Below are 24,886 nucleotides of genomic sequence, written 5' to 3'. Positions count from 1 at the left end.
ACTGACAGAGTTGCAGTATCAAAACAAATATAACTGAATACAAACTTTGTGGCAAAGGCTACACTGTTCTGAATGAATACCTAAGAGAATAAATGGAATAAAACTTTTCTGAATACAACTTTTTGGAAATTTGAGATCATCTTCAGAATACAAATGAAAGATTATTTAACGAATTAAACAAAATTTTAAGACATTTTTACTATTAAATAAAAGTAACTATAATAATGCAGCTTATTCGCTTAAAACTAAGAAAATCAATATTGCAAACTGAAATTTCTGGACTACTATCCTCCCCATCTGTTATATTTTAATGAAGTATGGACAAAGGCAATATATTTGTTATTGGCTGGAATGTATCTAAAGCAGTCAAAAGTCACACATTATATTTTGGACAAATAATTCACATTTTTTTTTTACACAAATTAAAACATTGCAACATGTGATACAACCCTGTTGTTATTGATGTTTAATATGTCATTGGAAACAAAGCAAATACACTTTCATAGCCACAAATAACAAATTGATTGAATGGACAAATGACTGCAATGCAAGAAATGGATAGGAGAGGATCTTGTACAGAATCTTCATTAGAATTTTCTACCAGAATGCTCTCGAACGCTGTAACGAAAAATATATAATTAGATTGACACGTCAAAGTTTAATACAAAATCCTAAAATATTTAAAGCATATATTTTCAAACTTTTACAATAAGCAATACTGTATATAAATTTGTTAAACAAGGATAAAAGAACAAAGTAAAATGTTTCTCTACGATTGCATGCAACTGACAGTGTGTAAGAGATTTTATAAAGGAAGATAAACAGAGCAATCATTTCTCCCATGCAATGCAAATCTTGTCCTATATGTCTCTACAAGCTTATATGGAACTTGTCTAGACATTTAACTGCTGTATCTTGCAATAAAATCAGCAAGTAATATATTTAAAATTTAAAAATATAATGAGCACCTCTACAGTTTGATAACTTAAGAGTTATTGGACAATCAAATTTATGAGTTTGTATATATCTTCTTATTTGGAATGTATATTCTCTCACTGCATAAATTTCACTGTAAAGTTTCAATCACCTTTTCAGGTTTTCATTGCTGATACTGAATAACTTAACTGATTACTATTTTCATTCCAAAGTAGGTAGAAGTGGCAAATAAGAGAAAATTTCTCTCGTTCGAAACACAATTTTTATATTTATATATCTACAATAAAAATAGTCTTGTTTTAATTCCCAATTTAGAAAGGGGTTTTAATTCCCAATATTTATTCGTACATAATCGGTAATCGGAACATTTTACGTTAATCAAGTTTATTGTTTAACGTATAACATATTCAGGATCGTTTTTAGAATTAAATTTTATTTTTAATTATGAAGATTTTAATTTTCATACTAAGCTAATAGTAATAATACTAATAGTAAAAAATACTTTATTAATAGGGATTGCATTACCAGGAATTTTGATATTTTTAAAAATCAAATTAACAGTTAAAATATGTAGACACGTGATAATTTATTAAAGCCGAATAATTATCTACACACACTTTCACATATATTTATTTAAACCATTAAAATAGTTTATGCTATTTACGTTTTAATTAAATTATTATTTTACAGTTCTGTAGAGTTTTAAAAGTATCATTTTTCAGCACTATGCTGGACAATTGGACAATTTTTTTCTTAACCCATAATGCCTAAATCACAATAGCAATTTTAGCTGACAAAATGAAATGCATTTATTTGAATTTGCACGTCGTCACTGGCTACTTTTTAATCGTGAAAACTGAAAAATTATAGCATGCTCTCTATTTTTCGGGAAACAAAACCGCTTTTCAAAGCAGAAATAAGGGAATTCGACTGGCATAAAACACTAAAGATTGTTTAGTTTCTGACCCACCAGTGAGAGAGAAATTAAACAATTATGATCAAAATTTTACTGTTTTATCAGTAGTCTGTAAATTTGAAATTTCTGTTAATCAAATCTTGTTTTATACACGTGTAATGTCTGAAGACTGTTCAAGTTAATATAGAATGTATGAAATTTAAAAAGCTGTCACAAAAAATATAATGAATTTTTATTAAGATTTCATTTATATTTAACACAGATTCTGGTTTATTTAAAATATTAAAATTTGCTAAATTATGACAATAGCCAATTCAAACTATATTAGCTTCTATAAACAATTTACTAATGATAACTAAAATTTTCTTAAGCATAAAATTAAAAATATATTTCATCACATTCAGGTAAACTGAATCAAATAAGAGTAAATAACAGTGCTATGAAAACTATATTATGAAATGTACAACTTATGATAAATTGCCTAATCTGACAACACTTTTCATGCTGCAAATAACACTCATTTTTGAAAACTCTTTAGAAATTTGTATTTACAATTACTACTCTAGTTTATTTTTTAGAAGTAAATGAAGAACAATAAAAATGTGTGTAAATCTAGTGCCAAATTGGTTTATAATTCATGTAATAGCCGTAAATAGCCCTATATGATTCACAGTTGTTGGTATTTAGATGTCAGTTATAACTTATTTTACTTGAAATCGATCTTTTTAACTCTTCAAGCACTAAAATTTTGTTTTTACTACGTATTTGTAGACTGAATAGTACCCTAAGGATATACTTTAGTGAGGACATATGGTCTAGTTTCTGCCCAGTTGTGGAACAGTTCAAATATATCATTGGGGGTTTCTATTTGTGAAGTTTTGTGATATTTTGTTGCTATTGTTTTTGTCAATATTTTTAAAATTAACATGATTTCAAATGTTATCTTTTGCATATAATGAGAAATGCTCATTCTTTGCTTTATATATAAAATAAATTATATATTAGTTACTCATCTTCTAGAAATAGATAAATAATTCTTTCATTAAATACGATAAGTTTTAATAAAATGTTTCGTAAATCATTTTAAAATATCGTAAAAAATATTAATATATATGAGAATACGAATATAACATAATTAACTAAACAATAACATTAATGCCCGATACATTCTAACCTACACGCCATCAATGCCGTAAGATATCGGGCTAGATAAAGGCTATATTATTATTTAATTACAAAATAATTTAATACTAGAGTTAGATGCTATTTCTTATTAACTTTAATAATTATAATTTAATTTTCAGCATTAATAAAAGTTACCAAAATGATTAATTTACTGTGTTTTTGTTATTTCTTACTCCTGTTTTCAGGTATTCGGTATTTGGCCGAATAGTGATTAAATATTCGGTATTCGGCCGACTACCGAGTAGTAACCGAATATTCGTTACATCACTAGTTTTGATAGTTGGAAAACGTTGAGTAATTACAGTAGTTCTTTCAATTTTTATCCACTCATCTCCTGTTGCAAGGTAATAAACACCAGAAGGATGGATATATTTTAAAAATAAACCTCTTGGAATTTAAGGAGGAAATATGGTATATTCATAGTTAGAAAAAAACCGATATAATTGTTTCTTGTTATTGTTAATTTGTTTAAATTACAGTTATAATATTCATAATGTACAAATCTCATCTAAATTACAAAAGATATAATATTGAAAAACATATATTTTGAAAAAACAACATAATATAAAAGTAATAACACCCAAACTTTTAAATAAAATTTAATTTATATCGATATATATGTCAATTCTTAATTTATTAAAAATAAACACTTTATAACATTTAACAGAAAATACACACACACACATTATTACATTGATTTTATTGATAAATTTTTAATGATTTCAAAAAATAAGTCTTTCCTTGAGATATTTTCAATACATTAACTCTGCAGGAAGTGGTATCATTTAATCTTGTCGTTTGTGAATTTAACTTTATTTTGAAGTAGTTGTTGATTTTCTTGCACACTATCGGAAGATAGAGATTCTTTGTTTCTCATATTCAGAACAACAAAATCACTAGTCTTCCAGACAGGGAACAAGAATTATCATTTATCATCATCAATTATTCAATTATCATTTCATGAAATACTTCACAACTAGTATACATTTGACAAAATATGTATACAAAAAACAAAAGGTCTATAAATTACAGCTTATTTTACTGGAAAACAAAGAAGCTTTTGCACAATTAAAAATCTAACTTTAAAAAAGAAAGGGATTTTCAAATATCTAATCCAAAAGTTTATAAATATATAATTCTATTAAATTCCTAAATACCTTGCTGATAAGAATGAATTCTCTAAAACAGTATTAAATACAAATAGTTGATTTAACTTTAACATGTTAAATCAATTATTTATTGTTTATTTCTTATTGGTTTAAGAATCCGTTCTTATAAGTAATACGAGTAGACGACGTTAATTATGTAAGCAGAAATTTATTTCCATTTTGATGATAAAACTATTAATCACGTAACATGACTGATCTTAGCAGCAAGATTATTAGAACTATTTTTGAGAGTTCCTTAAATAAAAACCAATGTTTAAAAATAATCAAGAGCACTAAAATACATTCTAGATTTATATTTAACTCTGCAGAAAAATTCCATAAATGATTTTTAAATTTAAAAATTGAAATATTTCTTCTTCATTATTTTGGTATGTTCTATGCATTATCCTTTTGTAATATATATTCATTTATTGATATTCAATTTCCTACATTTGAAAGAATTTTGGTTTTTATTATAATTACTATTTTGATTTATCTCTAATAATTATACTGATAATGATTTGTACATATTGATCATTTGGAATAATGGTAACAGAAATGATAACTTCAACTCCAACATCACAATGATGTACAACTGTTATCTAAAAATTGAACCAGAAAGTACCACTTATATATGCTTATTTGACATACCTTTCTCTCTCAGGAATATAAGCCAATGTATATGTTAAACTAACCTTCCACCGATTGTATATTACAGTATGTTCACTTGTTAAAAAATTGATGTTTGATCTGACATGCACATTAGTAAGAGACTATGAAACAGAGATTGACAGAATCATGAACACAGGATCCTCCCTTTGATATGGTAGGAAGACAGTTATTAATTTAATCCACTCTATCAGTCCATATAAATGAACACAGTCAACAGAACTTTGTAAAGTTTACATTCTCAATGACGTTACATCCAACATTCAACAAAATGACTAGAAAAAGAAATCAAAAATTGTTTATAAGTGAAACCCTATATTATACAATCTCCTAAGAGATGACAAGGATAAACACAAGACTGGTTTACTGGATACTCACTAAATTAGAGACAACAGGATTGAATATGATAGAGTATACTTGTAGAAAAAGTGCAATTTGTGTTATTTGGCATGAACACAATTAAGGTATGCAATAAGTCCAACAACACATCATGTATGCTTTGCAAACCATGATGATGCTGAAATTTCATGGAATGAGGCTAAAGTTATATATATATATAAAAAAAGACCACTTCATCACATGTACTTATTGCAGAATGAATGGAAATACTTAAGCAAAAAGCTATGGGAAAATGTTTAAATTCTAAGGACTTGGGAAATTTCCATGCCAAAGAAAATGTGTCTTTGGTTCGAAATTTATAAATATTAATTTTAATTTGTTAATTTTTCAAATTACTTTGCACGTATAATTTCAAAGACTTTACAATATTTCAAACTTCTGAAAAATAACAAATCCTAAAGACAGTCTATGAAGTAGACTGAAAACATTTGAAATAAAATAAATCCTATTAAATTAAGAGTAATTTTCATAGTTTACCTATAAGAAATTCAGTAAATGTTATATGACAAACAATATTGAAAATCTTGTTTATTATTAACATTTGAAAAGTCAGATTATTTAACTGAAATGGTAACACATTGTAATGGTATTAGTTTGTAATTAACAATTCTAGTTTGATCATCTCTTATTCAAAGTGACAGAAAAGATATTTATTTATAATAAATGTCATTTTCCTGAGAAATGAAATGAAAAAAAAACAAAATTTGAAGCTCCATTATACAAGTTTTCACTTATTTTTATGTTTATATCTAGAAGTTTTATTATATAAATGTCTTCAAATAAGCATTAATAGAATGAGTTGTGATAAATGTATTATTTAAAAACAAAATGACGTGTATGTAATAAAATAACCAATAACTTTTTTTTTTTTTTTTTTTTGAAAGAAAACAAGCTCAACAAGCAATGTGACATGTCCATTATTGGTTAAATCAGAAAGCATGGATGTCTACCCTATCATAAAAACATGGTTTGAAGACTGGTTCATCAACTGCCATTTCCAAAGTAGAAAAATATTGCAAAGAAAATGAGATTCCTTTCAAGTTATTGCTGATTTTGGATAATTTTCATCCAAATACAGAAGTGGTGTAATTCTCCCAATAATGTGCCATTAATACAACCAATAGATCAAGGCATACTACTCAAAGCATTTTTCCAAGCAATTGAAGCACTGGAAAAATCTGGATATAATACTCAGGGATTTTTGAAATTCCTATGACTAAGTTCAGACATTTTCAATGCTGCACCAATTTTTTATTTGAACTGGGCATGAAAAAAGAAAACAGAATATATCATTAGTTAAGTTATAGACCCCCCTCTACATAGTTCTAAAATTTATACCAAAATGCACCAAATTCATACATCAGCACCATTTTAGCTACTCCGGTTTCAGTAGTATTTTGTATCAACTAATAAAACAATCACAGCACTCAAATCCCGGATGGGGATTCAAAAGGAAACCACAAATCACAATCGCAATGATGCCAGAATGGGCAAAAAATAACAGATTGAATTGTTTGCAAATTTTAGTCATTAAAAATACTTTTTGAAAGGCATGAAATTTGAATTACTTTTTCAAAAGAATATCATCAAATCTGAGGATAAATTCTGTGGCACTCAATATAAAAATTTCCTTTAGATACTTGTTGTACAGTGATATATAAAATCAAAATATCAAACATTTTATTTTTTTTTGAAAAGGTTTGTTTGCAGAGATACATACACGCAAAACTAGAAAATATTCCAAGTGCAAACTTCTTACGACTTAAAATTCTCTTCCGATAGAGATTTGTAAATATCATTTGCAGTAAGACCTATTAATTCTAGTTACTTTTCAAAAGTCATAGAAGTAGAATAAATAGCAATGTTTCTGAAAATTGTTCTGCAATGTTTCTAGCTTGTATATTTTCAAAAGTTTATATGATTTTTGAACTAGTTCAATTGTTGTTGATAGAACATGTCAATGAAAACAAGCTAAGTGGGCCAGTATGGGAGCCGTATTTAGCCCACTGATCACAGGTTGAAGATCCCTGGGCTATACTGAATGATAGGAAAGAATCAATCAAACACAAGTAAAATTTGGCTCACATAAAGTGTCGTGGAATGGTCCACTTAAGTTAAAATATGACTATAGTAGCAATCCAAAAAAAAAAATTTATAAAAATTTAAACAGCAAATTTAATTTCATCTTCAATCAGTTATAAAAGTTTATAACTCAAATAATTAAAAAAATTATTTTAAAAGTGATTCTGCCAATTTTCTCAATATTTTAGAAAATAATTTGTTTAAAATCATATGTTGTATTCTTTTTTTAAATTCAGACATTTTTCTCAATTAAAGTGTTTTGTTACTTCAAATTTTCTCTGCTCACTCGATACAATAATAACAATCAGAAAGCGAGTCCTGTTTAAATCTGTTTACAATTAATAAAAATATCAACAATCTCTCTAGTATAATTCAAATATTGGCTGAATTATTTCGATTATTCACCCATAAGAATAAATATATTTAAAAACTTTTCTTATAAATTTCTATAGTTTTGCATTATAACAGATCATATTACCTATTAAAAAAAATTTTTTTTTGACCTAAAAGTTTCCTATTTGGGTTGTTGATTTTAATATTCAGTTTATAAAACTCGGGGCATATATGATTAATTCAACTTTTCATTTTAAAAGAAAGAATCGCATCCAAACAAAATTCACACAAATGGCTTGCTGGCAACAAATCAGAAAAGGAAGAGGGATAATATTTTGTATTTTACTTTTATTGCACAAAAGCAATATTTGGAATATTTGTGATAAGGAGTTTAAGGACTCAAACTTATTACCTTTGCTGGAGGAGAAATTGTGCCATTTGCACTTGTTGAGGAGTTCCAGATATTGTGATTACACGATCTGAACTTCCAGGTAATGCTTCATCAATAGTAATTCCTGCTCCAGAATCTCTACGAATTTTTCTTATTCTTTGGCCTCCTTTTCCGATAATAGCACCAGCAAGCTAAAATAAATCATCAATCAATCATAAATTTTAAATAAATGGGTCTATCTTTTATTCCAAATTTTTGCATTAAAAAATCCCAAAAACTTAAATCTGACTCAAGTGGGCATATACATCCAAACTCTCACTATCAAAAAGGGATTTTTTTTTTTTGGTTTTAAGATCCAAAATCAACGTGAATGAGTTTCTTGTAGTAATTTGAAAAATTGTATTTAACTGCTACACATTCATTATTAGATTCTAAAAATTTATTGATATGAAAAAAAAGTAACAAAAAACAATATTTAAGATATCTATTATGATTTTTAAAATGTTCATTGATCCATATATTATGCAAAACATGCTTATTATTCCAGGATACAAAATGTGAAGGTGCAATTATGTCAATTTTTAATCTTCGAAACAGTGATTACAGAGCAAAATAATTAAAAATTTTTAATTTTGATGTGATTTACGCACGACAGAATTTTTATCAGATAAAAATTAAATGGTTTTGTTTTTTAAACCATAACGAACTTATTGGAAACAAAAACATTGACGATATTAAATAAATTTCTCCATAATTATCCAGTGCAGTATATATAAAATACGGTTAAAATTTTTTCTCATTCATTAATATTTTATTTCTGGCCAAATTTACTTGTTTAATTGAATCAGGTATATCCCCGCATTTAGAGCAATGAGGCCAACATATATCAGATATTATCCAGCAAGCCATTTAAATGCTTCATCTTGTAAAATGTAATAATATTCAAAGAAGAAATATATAAAATCAAAAATGTAAAATAAATTCAATTTAATTAATAACAACAAATTGTAATGCTACACTTTAAAATATTTCTAATTTGTAATGATTCTTATAAAACAAGATATGTATTATGTTTTTTTTTTTAAATATAAAAAACATGCAAAAGCAAACACATACACATTGATTTTATTACAAACTTTTTTCTTATAATTCTCAGGAATCACAAAATTTTTAAATTTAATTTGCAGATTATAAATTATGTTAAAAGGAATAAAATGTTTAAGTTGAATATCATTAAATGATTATTATTATGACAAGTCCAATCATTTACAAGCATTTTAACTATTACTACTACAGTTATTATTTTGATTCATTTTTATTTTTAGCAATTGTTAACAATTGTAGAGTTTAGGCAGTATGTGTTAAAACTTACATTCTATTCAACAAAGATGGGTTTGTTATTAAATTTTAACAAAAAAACTTTTCTTCTCAAAATTTTAGTTGCATAAATCCTAATTTTAAGCTGATTTGATTAAAATTTTGTCTTTATTTGAGGCTTATCAAGATACGTATCATTTAATACTACAAAAATACTGTTGCATAATAGTAGTTTCAGTTTATCATAATAATATAAATCCCATGTTCTGAATTCTTGATTAATGTGAAACTTGATCACAATATGTTTAATTTTCTTTTGCAATTTGAAATAAAGACATATCTATTAACATTAATCTGATGATAAGAAATATGTTTGCAATAAACTGATAATACAGTTTTTACTTTCACTTGTGTTGTGATAACTTTATAAGTTTATCAAAAAAATTTACTACAGGTAATAGAAATTATCTATAAATTTGCCATTTAATAAACAGTACAGTATAGCTTAAGAATGACAAAGGTAATTTGGATTTTTACCATTTCCCACTGTAGTCATTGAACATATAAGAGTTATTTTAAACAAACAAAACACTAATTTAAAAATTAAAAAACTTCAAATTCTATGTAAAGTTGTTTATTACTTGGGTTTTCAAAATAATAAAGTTGCAACATGACAACTTATGAGTTTCATTAACTGCATATCACAATAATTTTGAATATTCCAGGACAATGATGAAATATTAAAGTTTTTTTTTTTGTAAATAAAAGAGCCAGAATACAAGAAAAAATTTGCATTTACTGATTCAGCAACATCATGAAGAGAAATGGTTCCAATATAGTTTGCATACTATAATGAATATATGATATATGAATTAGATAAACATTTTAGTAGAAAAAATAAATAAATAAAATAAAACTAAAAAAAAAGTAGTTGGTCAATTCTTATATTGAACAGTATAACTTCGAATGATGTAAATTCAGTCAAACCTTGGGTTTCGAATGCCTTTTTGAACACCATGTTTGCCTCAGTTGTAAGGTAACTTGGCTGCCGAACAAGCTACTTGGCAAAAGCTGGCCACAGAGTAGTGAGAGACAGTCAACTTTTCATAATTCTTGTGTTAAAAAAGTTGACGCTCCAACCAATCAACAGTGAAACTACCAATTCAGAAGTTAGTGATGCCAGGTTCACCTTGTGTCATTAGACGTCACTACACAAATCATCAATGACGTTGTTATTTAAATTATATTTCAATGTGCATTTGGGTAAGATACTACTTCTGTTTATCGGTACTTGTCGCAACTGAATTTAAATCAAATTAATTAATAAAAACCGCATTAGTTGACATTTGCGTAATATAAACGACATCCACGAATCCAGTTTAAAGGTGCTTAACTCAAATTAAAATACCAAAGTTTATTAATACTATGCAGCCAGTTAATTAAAACTAAAAATAATAATTAAAACTCTGCTTTTTACAATGAAACAAACTAAAATTAAAAATAAAATAAAATAAATAAATTAATTAATATCAAAGCAATTGAAACAGTATTTCCAGAAGGTGTGAATAAAGTACTCGTCTGTCTTGATTGATTTGTTTATATTTCATCCAAGCAGAGACAGTTGATTCTCTGTATCACTTTTTTGTAAGGTGATGGTTTTGGTTGGCAGTGACAGAACATTTTACTTTTAATATATTATTTCTTATGGGAAAATTTGTTTCAGTTTGAGAACAACTTTTAGGAACAAATTAAGTTCAAAAACCAAAGTTTGACTGTAATTTCTTTAATAAAATAAAAAAATTTTGAAAATCTTAATCTTAAATGATAAAATAAGTAGAACATTTATGAAAATAAAGTATATGGAATATCATATTTAATTATTCACAGGTTGCAGAAGGCAAGAAAAGAACACATGTGATGTGAAATGCTAAAGCAGAATGTTACCAGTTTTCAATACTCTCTGTTCAGTTTAAAAATGTTTCCATATTTTTCTTAAATTTAATTAAAATCTGTATTTACTAATTTTGCTAACTAAAAGAACAATTACACTACACCATTACAACAAATTTATGATATGGTCTATAAGTTTAAAATATAAGATTTAAACATACATAAAAATTGATCTTTATACTTAAAACAGACATGCTTTTAAAACATTCATAAAATCAAACTTCATTTATAATTAAATTATTGGTTTCATGTGAAATGCAAAAATTAAGAGCTCTGATCAGCAAATGAGTCCTTGATTTATGGCTTTCAAAACATGCATATTTTTAAAATACCAATAAAAGATTGCTATGAAATACAAAGACTAGAACATGCATTTATTTGGCAGTTATTAGACTAGATTTGAGGTACAGTACCTTGACTTACGAGTTTAATTCATTCCGTGACAGAACTCTTAACTCAAATTACTCACACGTCAAATCAATTTTCCCCATTGAAATGAATTGAAATGCTGTTAATCTGTTCCGGACCCCCAAAACACCACAATTTTTTGTTATATGTTTTTAAATAAGAAAAATGTACTTATAAAAATCAAATATTGTATAAAATCACAATAGAATGTACTGTAATAAATTGGTTTTGCAGATGTTGCAGTGTTTGCTGTTTAGATAAAGAAAGAAAAGATGAAAAATTCAAGAGGTGAGAGACCCACACAACATGGAAGCAAACTAATGCAGTTGTCACTCGGTCATGTGTTTTTCTTTAAGCTAGCCCATCAGACATTGGAAGAGTAACGAAAACAACAAAATTATGGCAGTTTTCCCATCTTTTTCTTAATCTATGGTTAGCTGTTATAAAAACTGGCTCATAACCTGAATTTTAGCTCTAGACTCAAAGCAAAAAAAATAAAAAAAATCGGCTGAAATAGCTCGTATCTTGAAAAACTCGTAAGTTGGGATTATATGTGTTATAAATCCATATACAACACAATATGGATTTATAACACAACATAATCATTCTGGTTTGCTTCCAGTACAAAAAAAGTATCAATCAACTGTAGAAACTATTGCTTTAACTTTTTGAACATTAGAGAATCTCTATTAGAAACAATATGAAATAAGAAAACTACGATACCAAATGTTTCATGTATAATATTAAAAAAATAAATAAAATGTAAATAATGATTTTAAAAAACTCTTTTAAATCTATTGAAACAAGAAATCAAAATAATGAAACAAATGAAAGATTAGGCAAAGTTATAGATTGATATAAGAGAATGCAGTTAATGGTAACAACGTAGACAATCTAAATATACTTTCTAATTCTGATTTGGTATTGCACTCACCTTTAAGACAGGAAATATAATATTTGACACCAATACAACAGTATCGGGCATGCACAGTTTAGATCTCGTCACTGGTGGCACTAGTGTCAGCTTGATGTATACTTTGGTAGTGCGTAAAATAGTGACGTTTTGATCTGCTTATAAAAATCTGGATTTTAAAAAATGTAACAGGTACTGAATTAAGAAAGAAATTAAAAGAATTAGGGGCCAAGACATGCTCCTCACTAGTGGGGGTCTAATGGGTTTGCAGAACCTCTCTTTTTGCCATATAGGGTTATAATACATCATAAAGTTCTCCTCTGATTGATGTTTATACTGTTTAAAGAAAAAAAAAAATGGTTACAGGATTCCCAATACATATGTGCACTTTTTCCTGCTAGTCTATCCTGCACTTTTGTCTTTAGCTCCTTATAACTACTCTCTTTTAAATCATCCACCATTTTAATTCTTCTTCTCTGTCATTTCTTTTTGCCTGCAAGCATTCCTTCCATTCCATAAGCCTTCCTCTTAAACCATGTGTCCCATCCAACTAACTTTCCATCTCTTTATTGTTTCTAATATGCTACTTTTTTTCCACCCACTCTTCTTAGGACTTCATTTCTCACCTTATTGCTCCATCTGACTTTATTCTTCTCCACAGCCTCTATTCCCCTAATGTCACATTGTCTCAAGGTCCAAGTTTCTGTACCATAGAGAAAAAACACTCCAGATGTAGCATTTGACTAGCCTTGTTTTGAATTCTAATTTCAGTAGACAACACAAAATTGTTTTCATTTTGCTAAATGCCTCTTTTACCATACCAACTCTCCTCTTGATTTCTTTCCCATTTCTGCACTCAGTCAAGAAGCACTCATGTATTTAAACCCATTCACTTGTTCCACTGTCACCATTTATATGGATGTTGGCCTTTCTTTCCTTTTTTTCCATCCATAGCACATTAGTTTCGTTAACATTAATTTTCATTTTGAAGACCACACATCCCCTCTCTAGTCTACTCAGGATCTTTCTCATTTTACCCTCACTCTCTGCCAGAATTGCCATATCATCAGTATATCTTAGGCATTGAATCTGCTGTCTCCCAATTTTACTGCCTTCCTCTTTCTCTAGATATCCCATAATCATCTCTTCAAGTATATGTTGAAAAAAAAAGCAGTGATAGGCAACACCCCTACCTAATACCCTTTTTCAATCTTGATTTCCTTACTGTATTGACCATTACTTTAACTACTGCTCTCTGGTATATATACTAGTTTCGTATTAATCTCCTGTACTTCCAATCTACTCCTTTCTTCCTCAAAATATACATCAACCTTTCCCAGTCAATTTTGTGAAATGCTATCTCAAGATCTATAAACACAAACATTCCCCTTCCTTTTTCAATGTATCATTCTCCTATGGTTCTCATCACTCCTATTGCTTCTCTAGTGCCTCTTTCTTTTCTAAGCCCAAACTGTTCTTCCCTTATGAATAGGTTCAGTTTCCATAAAGGCATTTCTCAAATATTCTTAAAAGGATTTTTGAAGTATGGGAGATCAGGATAATTGTTCTATAATATTCACATTTGGTTGTTTTATCTTTCTTTGGGATGGCAATTAAAATATTCCTCAGAAAGTTGTCGGGCGATGTGCCTGTATCATAGGTCACACTACGAAACCTGGAAATTTTCTTAATTCTGTTTTCACCCAAATTCTCAATGAATTCTATAGGGATGCTATCAATACCTTATGATTCATTTCATAAAACATATAATTAAAAAGCACCCTATGAACTTGCTCATACTAGTAACTTCGTAATCATTTTCATCAAAATGTCTAATACCGATTCGAGTATATTCACTGATTTTCTTTTGAGTTTTTATCTTTACTTCTCATTTATTTATCTTTTTATTATTGGGTCATTCGGATATTTGTAAATTTCAAACCTGGTCATTTTTTATTGTTGGAATTACACTGAGGTTCATAACAATTAAACGGCCTTTTCAATAATATCTAAATAAGTAAAAAGCAATTTTAAGCAATGCACACACAGTATGACAGATAAAATAGAAAGCAATGTATCCATAAGCCTGATATTAGTGCCACCATATTGGCTTTCAAAAGTGCATGCCCTATTGTCATATATCAGATATGCTAACATTTTCTTCTCATTATAAAAAATTAACCATTGATTTAATATATAATTTTAGTCAGCTTATTAATTTCAAAAAGTTTATACAATTCTTTATTCCTACAAGATTAAGACAATTCCAATGGGCAAAAAGATTCCCCATTAATATAACAAAGCACTAACTATTCTCCATTAAAAATAATTTAAAAGCTAATGAAATAATTATATATACAATAAAAATAAGGCTTGTTATACAAAATAATAACAAAAAAGCATAAGTAAATAAATATAGGAAATAATAAAATTGTGTGTGTATTAATTAAAAATATGTAAAAGATAAATAGCAAGTGTAATATAATAATAGTGTACATTGTTAAAAATACATAAATACAATGTGTGACAAAATATACATATGAATAATAAAAGAATACCATAAAATCGTTCATAAAACATAGGATTCCTACTCAAATTCTTGTTTTGAATTCCCTGACTTTCCCTGACCAACTTTGTCCAAATTCCCTGACCCTCACATTTCTTACAGTGTGGAATATCGACATAATGAAACAGCATTTTATTTACTGTGAACATTGATTGAGTATATCTATCACTCTTTTTGCACAGTTGATATGTTTCAAACACTGCCACATTAAAATAACACAGTACATACCGGTACATCCTGTAGAAAAATGTTTGATAGAATCCAAAACTTCAATGTAATGAAAAAATAAGCAACAAATGAAACACGAGCTTTTTATTTTATCACCACTTATCATTATTATTTGTATGTAAATCTAGTAAATACAAGATAGCATAAAATCAACAAACGGTATTTAATATACAGTACAAATAGTGCTGTACTGTGCTTAAAATGAACTCTCGACTTAGAAACACGTAGTTTTAAAACCAATCTTTCAACAAAAAGAGTAACTTTTTTTTTAAACAGCAACATAATTTTAACAAAAAGTTAAATTTAAAAATTTTCAAATAAAGCATTTTTTCCCTCAAAAAATTGATCACGTAAAAAAAGAATTAGTTTTCTTTTGTCAACCACATTATATACAATCTATTTTTACACAATTTTGAAATAAAGAGGGATAGGTGTAAGTTTATAGTATAGCTTCTCTAACAAATGTATCTAATTTATTGTAAAATCTTTTTATTTTTACAAAATGGACAATCAAAATACGGAGAAACTTCTTAGTATTAATTCTCTTTTTTTCAAAATACAGATAATTCGAAAATAAAAAATTAATTACAATTCACAAAATAGAACTATTAATGTAGTTTTAGCTTTTTCTCCTCAAGTGTATTTATTTTCATTTCAATCTCTTTTTCTTCCTTTTCGTGATCTTTTCTTAATATTTTCTTGTGTAGTTTTAAATCCTTAAGTTGTTGTATAAGTTTTCTTTTTTCTTCAGCCCTCAATGCCTGCTGCTTCTGAATATTTTTTTTCTGTTGCAGAGATGCAATATATCGCTGTCTAGATCCTCTGACTGTTAACAACATTTTCTGGTCTATATTTATTTTATCAATACCACTGGCAAAATGGATCCCATCATAAACTAAGCGTTGAGCAACTAAACTTTCTTCCTTAAGATTTTCACTCAACAGTGATTTGTTAACCGAAAAACCACTCTCAACACTTGCATTCCCATGTGAGAAAGAAAGAGAAATTTTGATAATAAACCATAGATCTTGCAGTTGCCTATCATCCTTCATAATTTCACAATAAAATGTGTCCAGACCATCATCATCACTCCTTTCAGGTATGAAGTCCTCAAACTTTGTAGAATAGGGTTTTATGGATACTTTATTGCAGAGTATATTATACTGTTCTTTTGCTTTGACAGCACATTTCTCATCAATCCTGTTTGTATCATGTAGAACCTCCAGTAAAACATTGAAATACAATTTTCCAACATTTGATTGCATTTTAATAATTTCTGGGTCTAAGCTGCTCAAAGCCTTCACACATTTGTACTTGACAGGTCCCTTCTCAATAATCTTGTGTGTCATCACTTTCAGCTCATTTCGACAATCTCTTAAAAAACACAGAATATCTTTGTTGCTTACTTCCAATTCTTTTAAAACCTTTTTTGCTCCAAAACCAATATCTAAATTCTTAAGATGTACCAAGTTTTCATTAGCATTTAAATCTATTTTTAGAAACTGCTTGTCGATGACCCTGTCATTTTTCACAAACTTTCTCATCAGGTTCATTAATAATTGAACAACTGCTTTATAAAGATAGGGTGCAAGAGGTTTGTTGCTCTGAAAGTGAGAAAGCTCTCACTGTGTACACATATTGACCGAAAAAATAAAAGTTTAACTTTAATAAAGAGATCATTGAGTGCCTGTCTCAAGAATGTAGCCACCTTGCTGTCTTTCAACTTTGTACTGTTGTTTATGGATGTCTTCACAGATTCAATAACTTCTGCTGCACATTCTAAGCACTCTCCATTCTCCAACCACCTTGTTGAACCAAACTTTTTGGAAAACAATCTGCTTCCACTTATAGCAATGTATTCAGCACGCCGAGTGGGCGAGTCTTTTAGCAAATAGCACAAATTCCGTAGCAGTGGTAACAAATTCCAATCTACTACTTTAAAACCAGCTTTTACAGCACCATGGACTACATGTAAACCACGTTCCCATTCTCACAAATGATTTACTAACATTCCGTGTCTCCATGTGATCTTCTAATTTATTCAGAAAACTTATGTTTACATTTGGTCCGTCCATACAGATATGAAGAATTTTTGCGAGATTAAGATGAATGTCTGAAACGCCATTGAGAAATGCAGAGAGAAGATCATCTGCTGTACTATGATCCCGAAAGACACTATTTAAATATCTGGTCATAACCTTATCTTTACTCTCATCCCAGTATTTTATCACAAGATCCATTTGAGTTCTTCGAGCAACTTTGTTTAGTGATTTGTCAAAGGAGATAGTAATATTATCACAACTTGTAACAGCATCAATCAATTTTTCTCTGAAATAATGGGCTAGGCCATAATTTATTATATAGGAGGCTTTATCTGGACCCAATTGAAATTGTGTGGCTATAGCACTGTCAGGGAGCATTTTTTTGAAAATGTTTTTAATATCAGAGCATGAATTGAGTGACATCTTTTTCTTTACAACTGCCAATGTCCAAGTTATCTCTGCTTTTATTACATCATCATTTATCACAAAAGGTGTCAATGTGTTGCTTAGAAATGTTGATTTGGTGAGAGACTGTTCATTAATTATCTTAGAACTATCTTCCACAACAGAAGCCGTTTCACACACATTTTGTTGACTATTAGAAGAGTTTGAATTTGTTGGGGTTAAAAACCTTACCACCAAAGTTTGTTCCGACTTCAATCTTTTTATTTCAACATGACTAGAACTATTTGCACGGGATATTAATGCACGCTTTCCCATATTACTTAACGAGAAAACTTTTCAACAAATGCAGCAAAATGCTTTTGTATCATCATCTTTTACAGTTCCTAACCAGGAATTGAATTCTGGATGAATAGCTGGATCTAGCCATTGGAGATTAAACCTCGTTTGTTTCCGTGCCATTATAATTGAAGAATGTAGAAAAACACAAACCTCAAACAATACTATTAAAAAACAGATGAACCAGATCAGATAGCAATGTGTAAGACTTGTTTTGTCACAATACTAAGTACAACATTCAAACGACATCCAATCCGCATCTGCATATATATTAATTAAAAGTAGTGTTGCCAACCAACTCAAAATTCAAATTTACAGCTAGACATTTTTTAATAAAAATACCCAAATCATACTGTTTCCATCAGAATTGTTGATTTTTTTAGCTAGATTGTTCATAAATCCACTAAATTAGCTGAATTGGCAACTCATTAGAAGAAAAAAAAATGTTCCGTTGCCGCCATTTTGATTTCGGTGTAAAGCCAGAGTTTTAATAATTATTTTTATTTATTATTTATTTAATTTTGCATTAAATTTCATCTTTTCATAAAATTTTCTTAATAATTCAGACAAAATTTATTTATTTTAACTCTTAATTACAATTCTTATAATTATTGCAAATCGTATCACAAACCATCTTTCTCACTTTTATAGCAAATTTTAATTAAACGAACTAATGTTATAGAATTTAAATAAAATAAAATAAATACAGAAATAAACATCAAACGAAATTACAATTATACGTTAATAAAATATAGAAGTTCAGCGAACAGAACAGTAACTATAAAATCTGGTTCGTTTGCAACATAACTATAAAAATAGTTTTGGTGTTGTTTCGCACTAAAGATACTAAAAAATTAAAATACATTTGATTAATTTAATTAATTTTTTAAAAAATTTACCAGCTTTTTAAATTTATAATTAATTATAAGCAAGTTAACATTGGTTAAACTATTGAATTATCTAGTTCACTGTTTCTCAACCGCCGGTCCGTTGAGATTCTTGATCGGTCCGCAGAGAATTTTTACCGCTCTGCGTTAAAAATTTTTATTGAAAAAAATAATGATAATTTAAAAAATGAAAGTTTTATAATGTATAAATGATGATGATAATTTTACAATTTACTTCTGTAGTAATTCTTTAATATATAGTAAAGTTTTTTGTTAAAACACCACTGGTCCGCAAAATTTTTTTCACAAATTTTATCGGTCCGCGGGCCAAAAAAAAGGTTGAGAAACACTAAGCCAGTCGATTTTCAAAACTGTAACTACAGTATATCTATTACAGGTATGATCCCTAAATTTGCCAAAATCAGTGGATATTTGTTACTCAACATCATTTCTGTTAAACTAATTATTAAACTATGTATCGAAGTTGCAGAAATTAATGGGAGAGGGGGGAAAACATGCTTGCAGTACAGTACTTTCAAGGAAAATTGTAACAACAAATGTAAAAAACTACTAATCAGCGCCAGCATTTTACTGTAAATATCGGGTAGCTATTTACTGTACAACAAAAAAAATTATAATGTTTTAAATGTGAAAAACAACTAAATTACCGATTTTTACTGATCTACTTAGCTATTTTGAAGTGAATATTCTAATAAATTACAATTTCAAGTTTTAAAAGTTTGTAAACTAATTTTAATTAGTTATTTTTATTCTAATTAACAAATTCATCTTTTTATAAATCGCTGAATTATTAAAATTAAAAACTATTACATAATAGTAGTTTATCCTGTTATTAATCCACAACTGTAAAATTATATGGCTTCAGAACGGTGAAAAAGCCATTTCGGATTATGGTATATTTTCTTATTAAAGATTGCAGGATTACTTCTTGCCACCTGCAGATGGCTACGCTTGGTCAGCCATATTCAGCAAACGAAATCAACAAGGCAGCTAAGGAGACAAATTCCCTGACTTTTTGACAATTTTCGACAAATTCCCTGACTTTCCAGGTGCATAGGAACCCTGAACATACTATAAAGATGTGGTCCCAAATCTTTTTGAACCTATGGCATAATAATGTATGTTACTAGAGTAGTCAATAATTCCTCTATACTTTAATAATACAATTTCTTTAAACAGTTGATAACATATAAAAGTACATTTGGTTGTGTTTTTTTTAAATAAAAAAATAAAAATTTATTCATTTATTTTGTGACAGACTTGATATGGCTTCATAGCACCCTGGTTGGGATTCACTATTTTATAGTGAATCCCAATATTGACCTGCTTTTATAAAATAATAGTGGGTCATATCTTACTTTTATAAAAAATTTATATATTCATATTTATAAAAATCAAGGTGTAAGAAGTCTTCAATCTTTTGTATGGTTTACTACAATATAATAAATCATTGCAAAATACTTCAGCAATTTTCTCTTGAGTCAGTACAATTATTCACAAGACATCCACCATAAGCGTGTAAGTTATCTTATAAAATATTTAAGCAATATGGCAACCGCAACCTAAATAAATGAGTAGTTTCTAGTAAAATAAGCTATATGCAAATGAATATGCTATCAGGTGTCAATAAACTCTTATATTTTATAATAAAATTCAGTCATGTATCAGAAATTCTAACATTTATTTTTCTATCAAATGCTAATACTTCTAATTCTATCAAATAGATCAGTCTAAATTATTATTGAAATTTCAATTTAATTTTTCATGATTATTTCTCACTGTAGCATGGAGCTGAGCTGGCATTAAATATTTAATAGCTTTTAACTTTGGAGTTGCATTGCTAACTTAAAGACAGAGGACAAACCAAAAATGTAGGAACAATTCAACTGAGTAAATATTTAGTAGAGAATTTTCTGTCTTGAATTAAATAATATTTGACATAAGATTTGAATATGAAGCTATAATGAAAAGTGAATAATTAGGAAAAGAGTACATCTTTAGCATACATAGGTTGCTCAAAAAATTTTGTCCTTCAGATTTACTTCTTAGTCTTTTAAATACTCTCCACCACAATCAATATATCTTGCCATATGCTAAAACCAGTCATCAAACCATGCCTTCCACTTTTCTTCTGGGAGATCAGCACATTCTTGATTCCACACTGCCAGAAGATCATAATTACTGTAAGTAATTATGAGCTTCTGGCAGTGTGGAATCAAGTGTCTTTGAGAAAAATTAAACAAAAAACAATTTTATCATCAATATTAAACTTATTCTCTGTTTAACATTTGTTCAAACTGTTAATGTTCTTCGGTTTTAACTTATGATTGGAATTTAAAATTCCAATCATAAGTTAAAACAGAATCTCCCTACTGCAAAACAAGCACACCTTTAAAATTATCTTCCAAACACTTGCAGGCTATCTGCAAAACACGAAATTACAGTAAATAGATTTAATACAATCTACTTTTTATCATATTACAATGTGGTGCAACAAACTATCTCTTTTGCTCAACTCTATAAGAGAAACACACATCTTCAGACAGTTTGTCTTGTTTCTGTTTTTCAACTGATTGGATATACACTTAGACAACTTTTGACTTTCCTTAGGATGATCAGATGTCTGGATACTATTGGATAATGAATATATAGTTAATCATTCATTTCCTGAATGTTTCAAATGCATTGATGTTACTCAGTTGGTCACTGTTAACTATTTGGGTCAAATGGCTATATCACCCATTTTGCAGATTTACATCTTCTGCATAAAATTTTCAGAATCGGTGTTTTACTATTCTTTTGCTGGCTGTTTCTTCCCCAAATGCAGCATTAAAGTTCCCTATTGCTTCATCATGCATTCATTCATTTCCTATTGCATTCATTAAGGAAAATTATACAAATCCGGCTTAGCTGCAAGGTCAACTTCAATCCTACATATACCTTTTTCAAAGACACTGCATGACACTAGTATATACTATGTACTGTATATATAAACAATGACAATGAATTGTTCCATTCTCTAAAACAGATTCAAAGCTGCAACACAGTAAAATTGATAATTTCATGTGCAACAACTTGATATGTAATCTTAGTTATTTTCTTTTCATCTTTCTGGTATTATACAGTATTGGATTTATAATCATCAATATTTATTTTGTTGTTAGTGTTAACAATTAAATTTTTGTAGGCAGAAAAGATAAACTTCCTATATATATATATATATATAAGCAAAAAATTTTAACTTATAAACATAATATAAACAGCTCTAAGACTACATAGTATGATATTCTATTATATAAGAGACACATGATATTTATTGAGATAACTGAGGATTATCAGAGCAAACAGTACACTTTATTAAAAAGAAGTAACAAAAGTAACTGTAAAAAATGGAGAAAAATAACCAAAAAGTATTATTAAAAAAATTAAATACCATTAGTAAAAATATTTTCAATATCGTGTTTATAATTACAAATGTAGAGTCAGATTAAATATTAGTATAATTTAGTTTTAGTTTTTTTGTGTGTATTTATAAAAAATAACGAAAAATAGTATTAGTCTTTTGCAAGAACATTTTTATACACTTGATTAATTTCATATTTTTCTCATATTTTCTGCATATCTTTTCTTCTTATTAACTTCTGGCTATAAAACAGCTTACAAGTTCCTTTTCTTTTCTTTCGAAGACACAATGTAGTGACGTAAACTTAAACACTGGGCGAATTTTTCATCCTTTTTATTCGGTTATTTACGTCACTACATTGTGTCTTCGAAAGAAAAGAAAAGAAACGAAAATACAAAACACGGTTTCCTCAAGATAGAGCTTACAAGTTGTCTTATTCGATTTTTAAAAAATTAAAGGAAATTGGGAAACTTAATTACAAATTTTTTTAGTGGAATTTTTAGAATTATAGAAGAATGTGTATAAGGTTCTGCTGAAAAATTATATGATAATTGGAATATCATATAAAAGCAGAAGAAAGGCTTTTGAGAGATTCTAGAACAAAACAGAGCTAGTCAAACTTGTTGAAGATAATTTCTTCTATCTTGTACAGACCCAAACAACAAATGACTAAAGGTCTCAGTTCTGTTATTATTTAGGGCTTTTTCAAAAAACTACAACTTCTATATAGCTCTTAAAAAATTTTTTGATGTAACAATTCACCAGACAATTTTTTATAATAAATTTATTATAAAAAATAACACAGATGATGATATCATATCATATATATATATATTTCAGCACTAGTATAGTGTACCAAATATACAAACAGTAATTTATCAAATGAAATGTTTGATAGATTACCTTCCTGAAAAATTTTGATTCAGTCAGTTCCATTTAATTATTGATTATATTTGATTATTATTAAACCTCTTTTCATAATTTTAAATTTTTATATAAAATTATAATATATACTCTTAGTAAATATAATAACAATAATACTTCAGTTTATTATTCAGACATTTCATTACGAATAATCATTCAAACATTGGAATTAAATCATAAATTTTAATATTACAGATTTCTATTGTAAAATGTTTTTAGTGTAGTCTAAGCAGAAAAATAACAGGTTTGATTGTTAGATATCTTAAACACTTTTACAAGATAAAATAACAACAGGCAAAAATTCCCCTTTTCACTGAAAACACTTCCAAAATCCTGAAATTGACATTGATGATGGTGTGGGATTAGTCAGCAAAAACTAGCCTTTTTTAAAAATATGTATTAAGATATGAAGGATAGTTTACTTTGGTTTATGTTCACTGCTTTCATTAGCAGTTTCTATAACCATGAATCTAGCTTTACGGAGAATCAATTTTTTTCATTAGAATTCACTAGAACAAAGATTGAACAGACTACAGATCCATTATTATTATTATTTTTTTTTTTTTGGTGATTGAAAAATGAATTTATCTATAGTTTAATTTCAATAAGCTGATGTGAACAAACTGACAATCAAATAGTTTTAATAATTAAGAAAAAAATACAATTTCTTGTAAGACTATACATTTAATTAATTTAATTTAAAGTTTTAATAATTCTTTGCCGAAACAATCTGGTTTTCTTAAACTACCATTCAGTACATTAAACAGAAATCATAGTTTTAACTGATTAAAACTTTATAACAATTTTTTATTATTATTTTTATGCGATGCTAACTTATGAAATATTTTATAATCAATCTCTAATATATAAAAAAAATATTTAAACAATTTCAAAATAAAATTTGCAAAACACTAAATGATTTCATAGCAGATGACCATTACTAGTTTCCATTTCTAACATATTTAGAATGTAAATATGTTACATTCTAAAAATATTGTAAAATTAAAAATAATAAATTTTATCAGATTTTACTATTAAAAACAGATAAAAACTCTAGAAAACAAAGTTCCAAAAACATTATCCATTTTTTGTATTAAAAAATAATCTTTGATGTTTGCTATCTCTTCTCTTTTCATTTAGAACAAAAATTTTTCTACTTTAAATTAAACTTTTTGTTCTCAAGAGAACCAGTAACAACTGTCTTCTCCAAAAATTTTTATTCTTCATCTTTTTTCTTTTTGAATAAAATCTCAATACATTATTCCTGTAATAATTGCATTTTATTACAATTAACAACTTTTATTTATAATAATATCAATATAGACAAAAAAAGTGATTTTCACTGCTGAAAAAAACACTTGTATTATATATGTATTGATGATTTGGAAGTTGTCATATTAAATTCTAAAAAAAAAAAGTTAATTATT

The 24,886-nt window shown here is 27.7% G+C and overlaps 1 protein-coding gene across 2 annotated transcripts in view; it reads right to left on the bottom strand.

The window, feature by feature from the left end:
• Positions 1–443: 443 nt before the first annotated feature.
• HnRNP-K (Heterogeneous nuclear ribonucleoprotein K) overlaps positions 444–24,886 on the bottom strand; it is a 137,215-nt gene continuing 112,772 nt past the window's right edge. Inside the window, exons 13-14 of one of the 2 annotated variants that reach the window (XM_067267561.1) lie at positions 8,081–8,250; positions 444–618 (exon numbers count right to left, since the gene is read on the bottom strand). In XM_067267561.1, the coding sequence (XP_067123662.1) occupies positions 588–618; positions 8,081–8,250 (201 nt within the window). In that variant the 3' untranslated portion in view covers positions 444–587. The remainder of the gene's footprint in view (positions 619–8,080; positions 8,251–24,886) is intronic. The other variant, XM_067267562.1, reaches the window with a different exon arrangement.

Source organism: Centruroides vittatus, unplaced genomic scaffold (genome assembly GCF_030686945.1).
Source record: "Centruroides vittatus isolate TY-2023 unplaced genomic scaffold, ASM3068694v2 contig_3060, whole genome shotgun sequence".
Taxonomy (NCBI): Eukaryota; Metazoa; Arthropoda; class Arachnida; order Scorpiones; family Buthidae; genus Centruroides; species Centruroides vittatus.
This window is presented reverse-complemented; position numbering and strand designations above follow the sequence as displayed.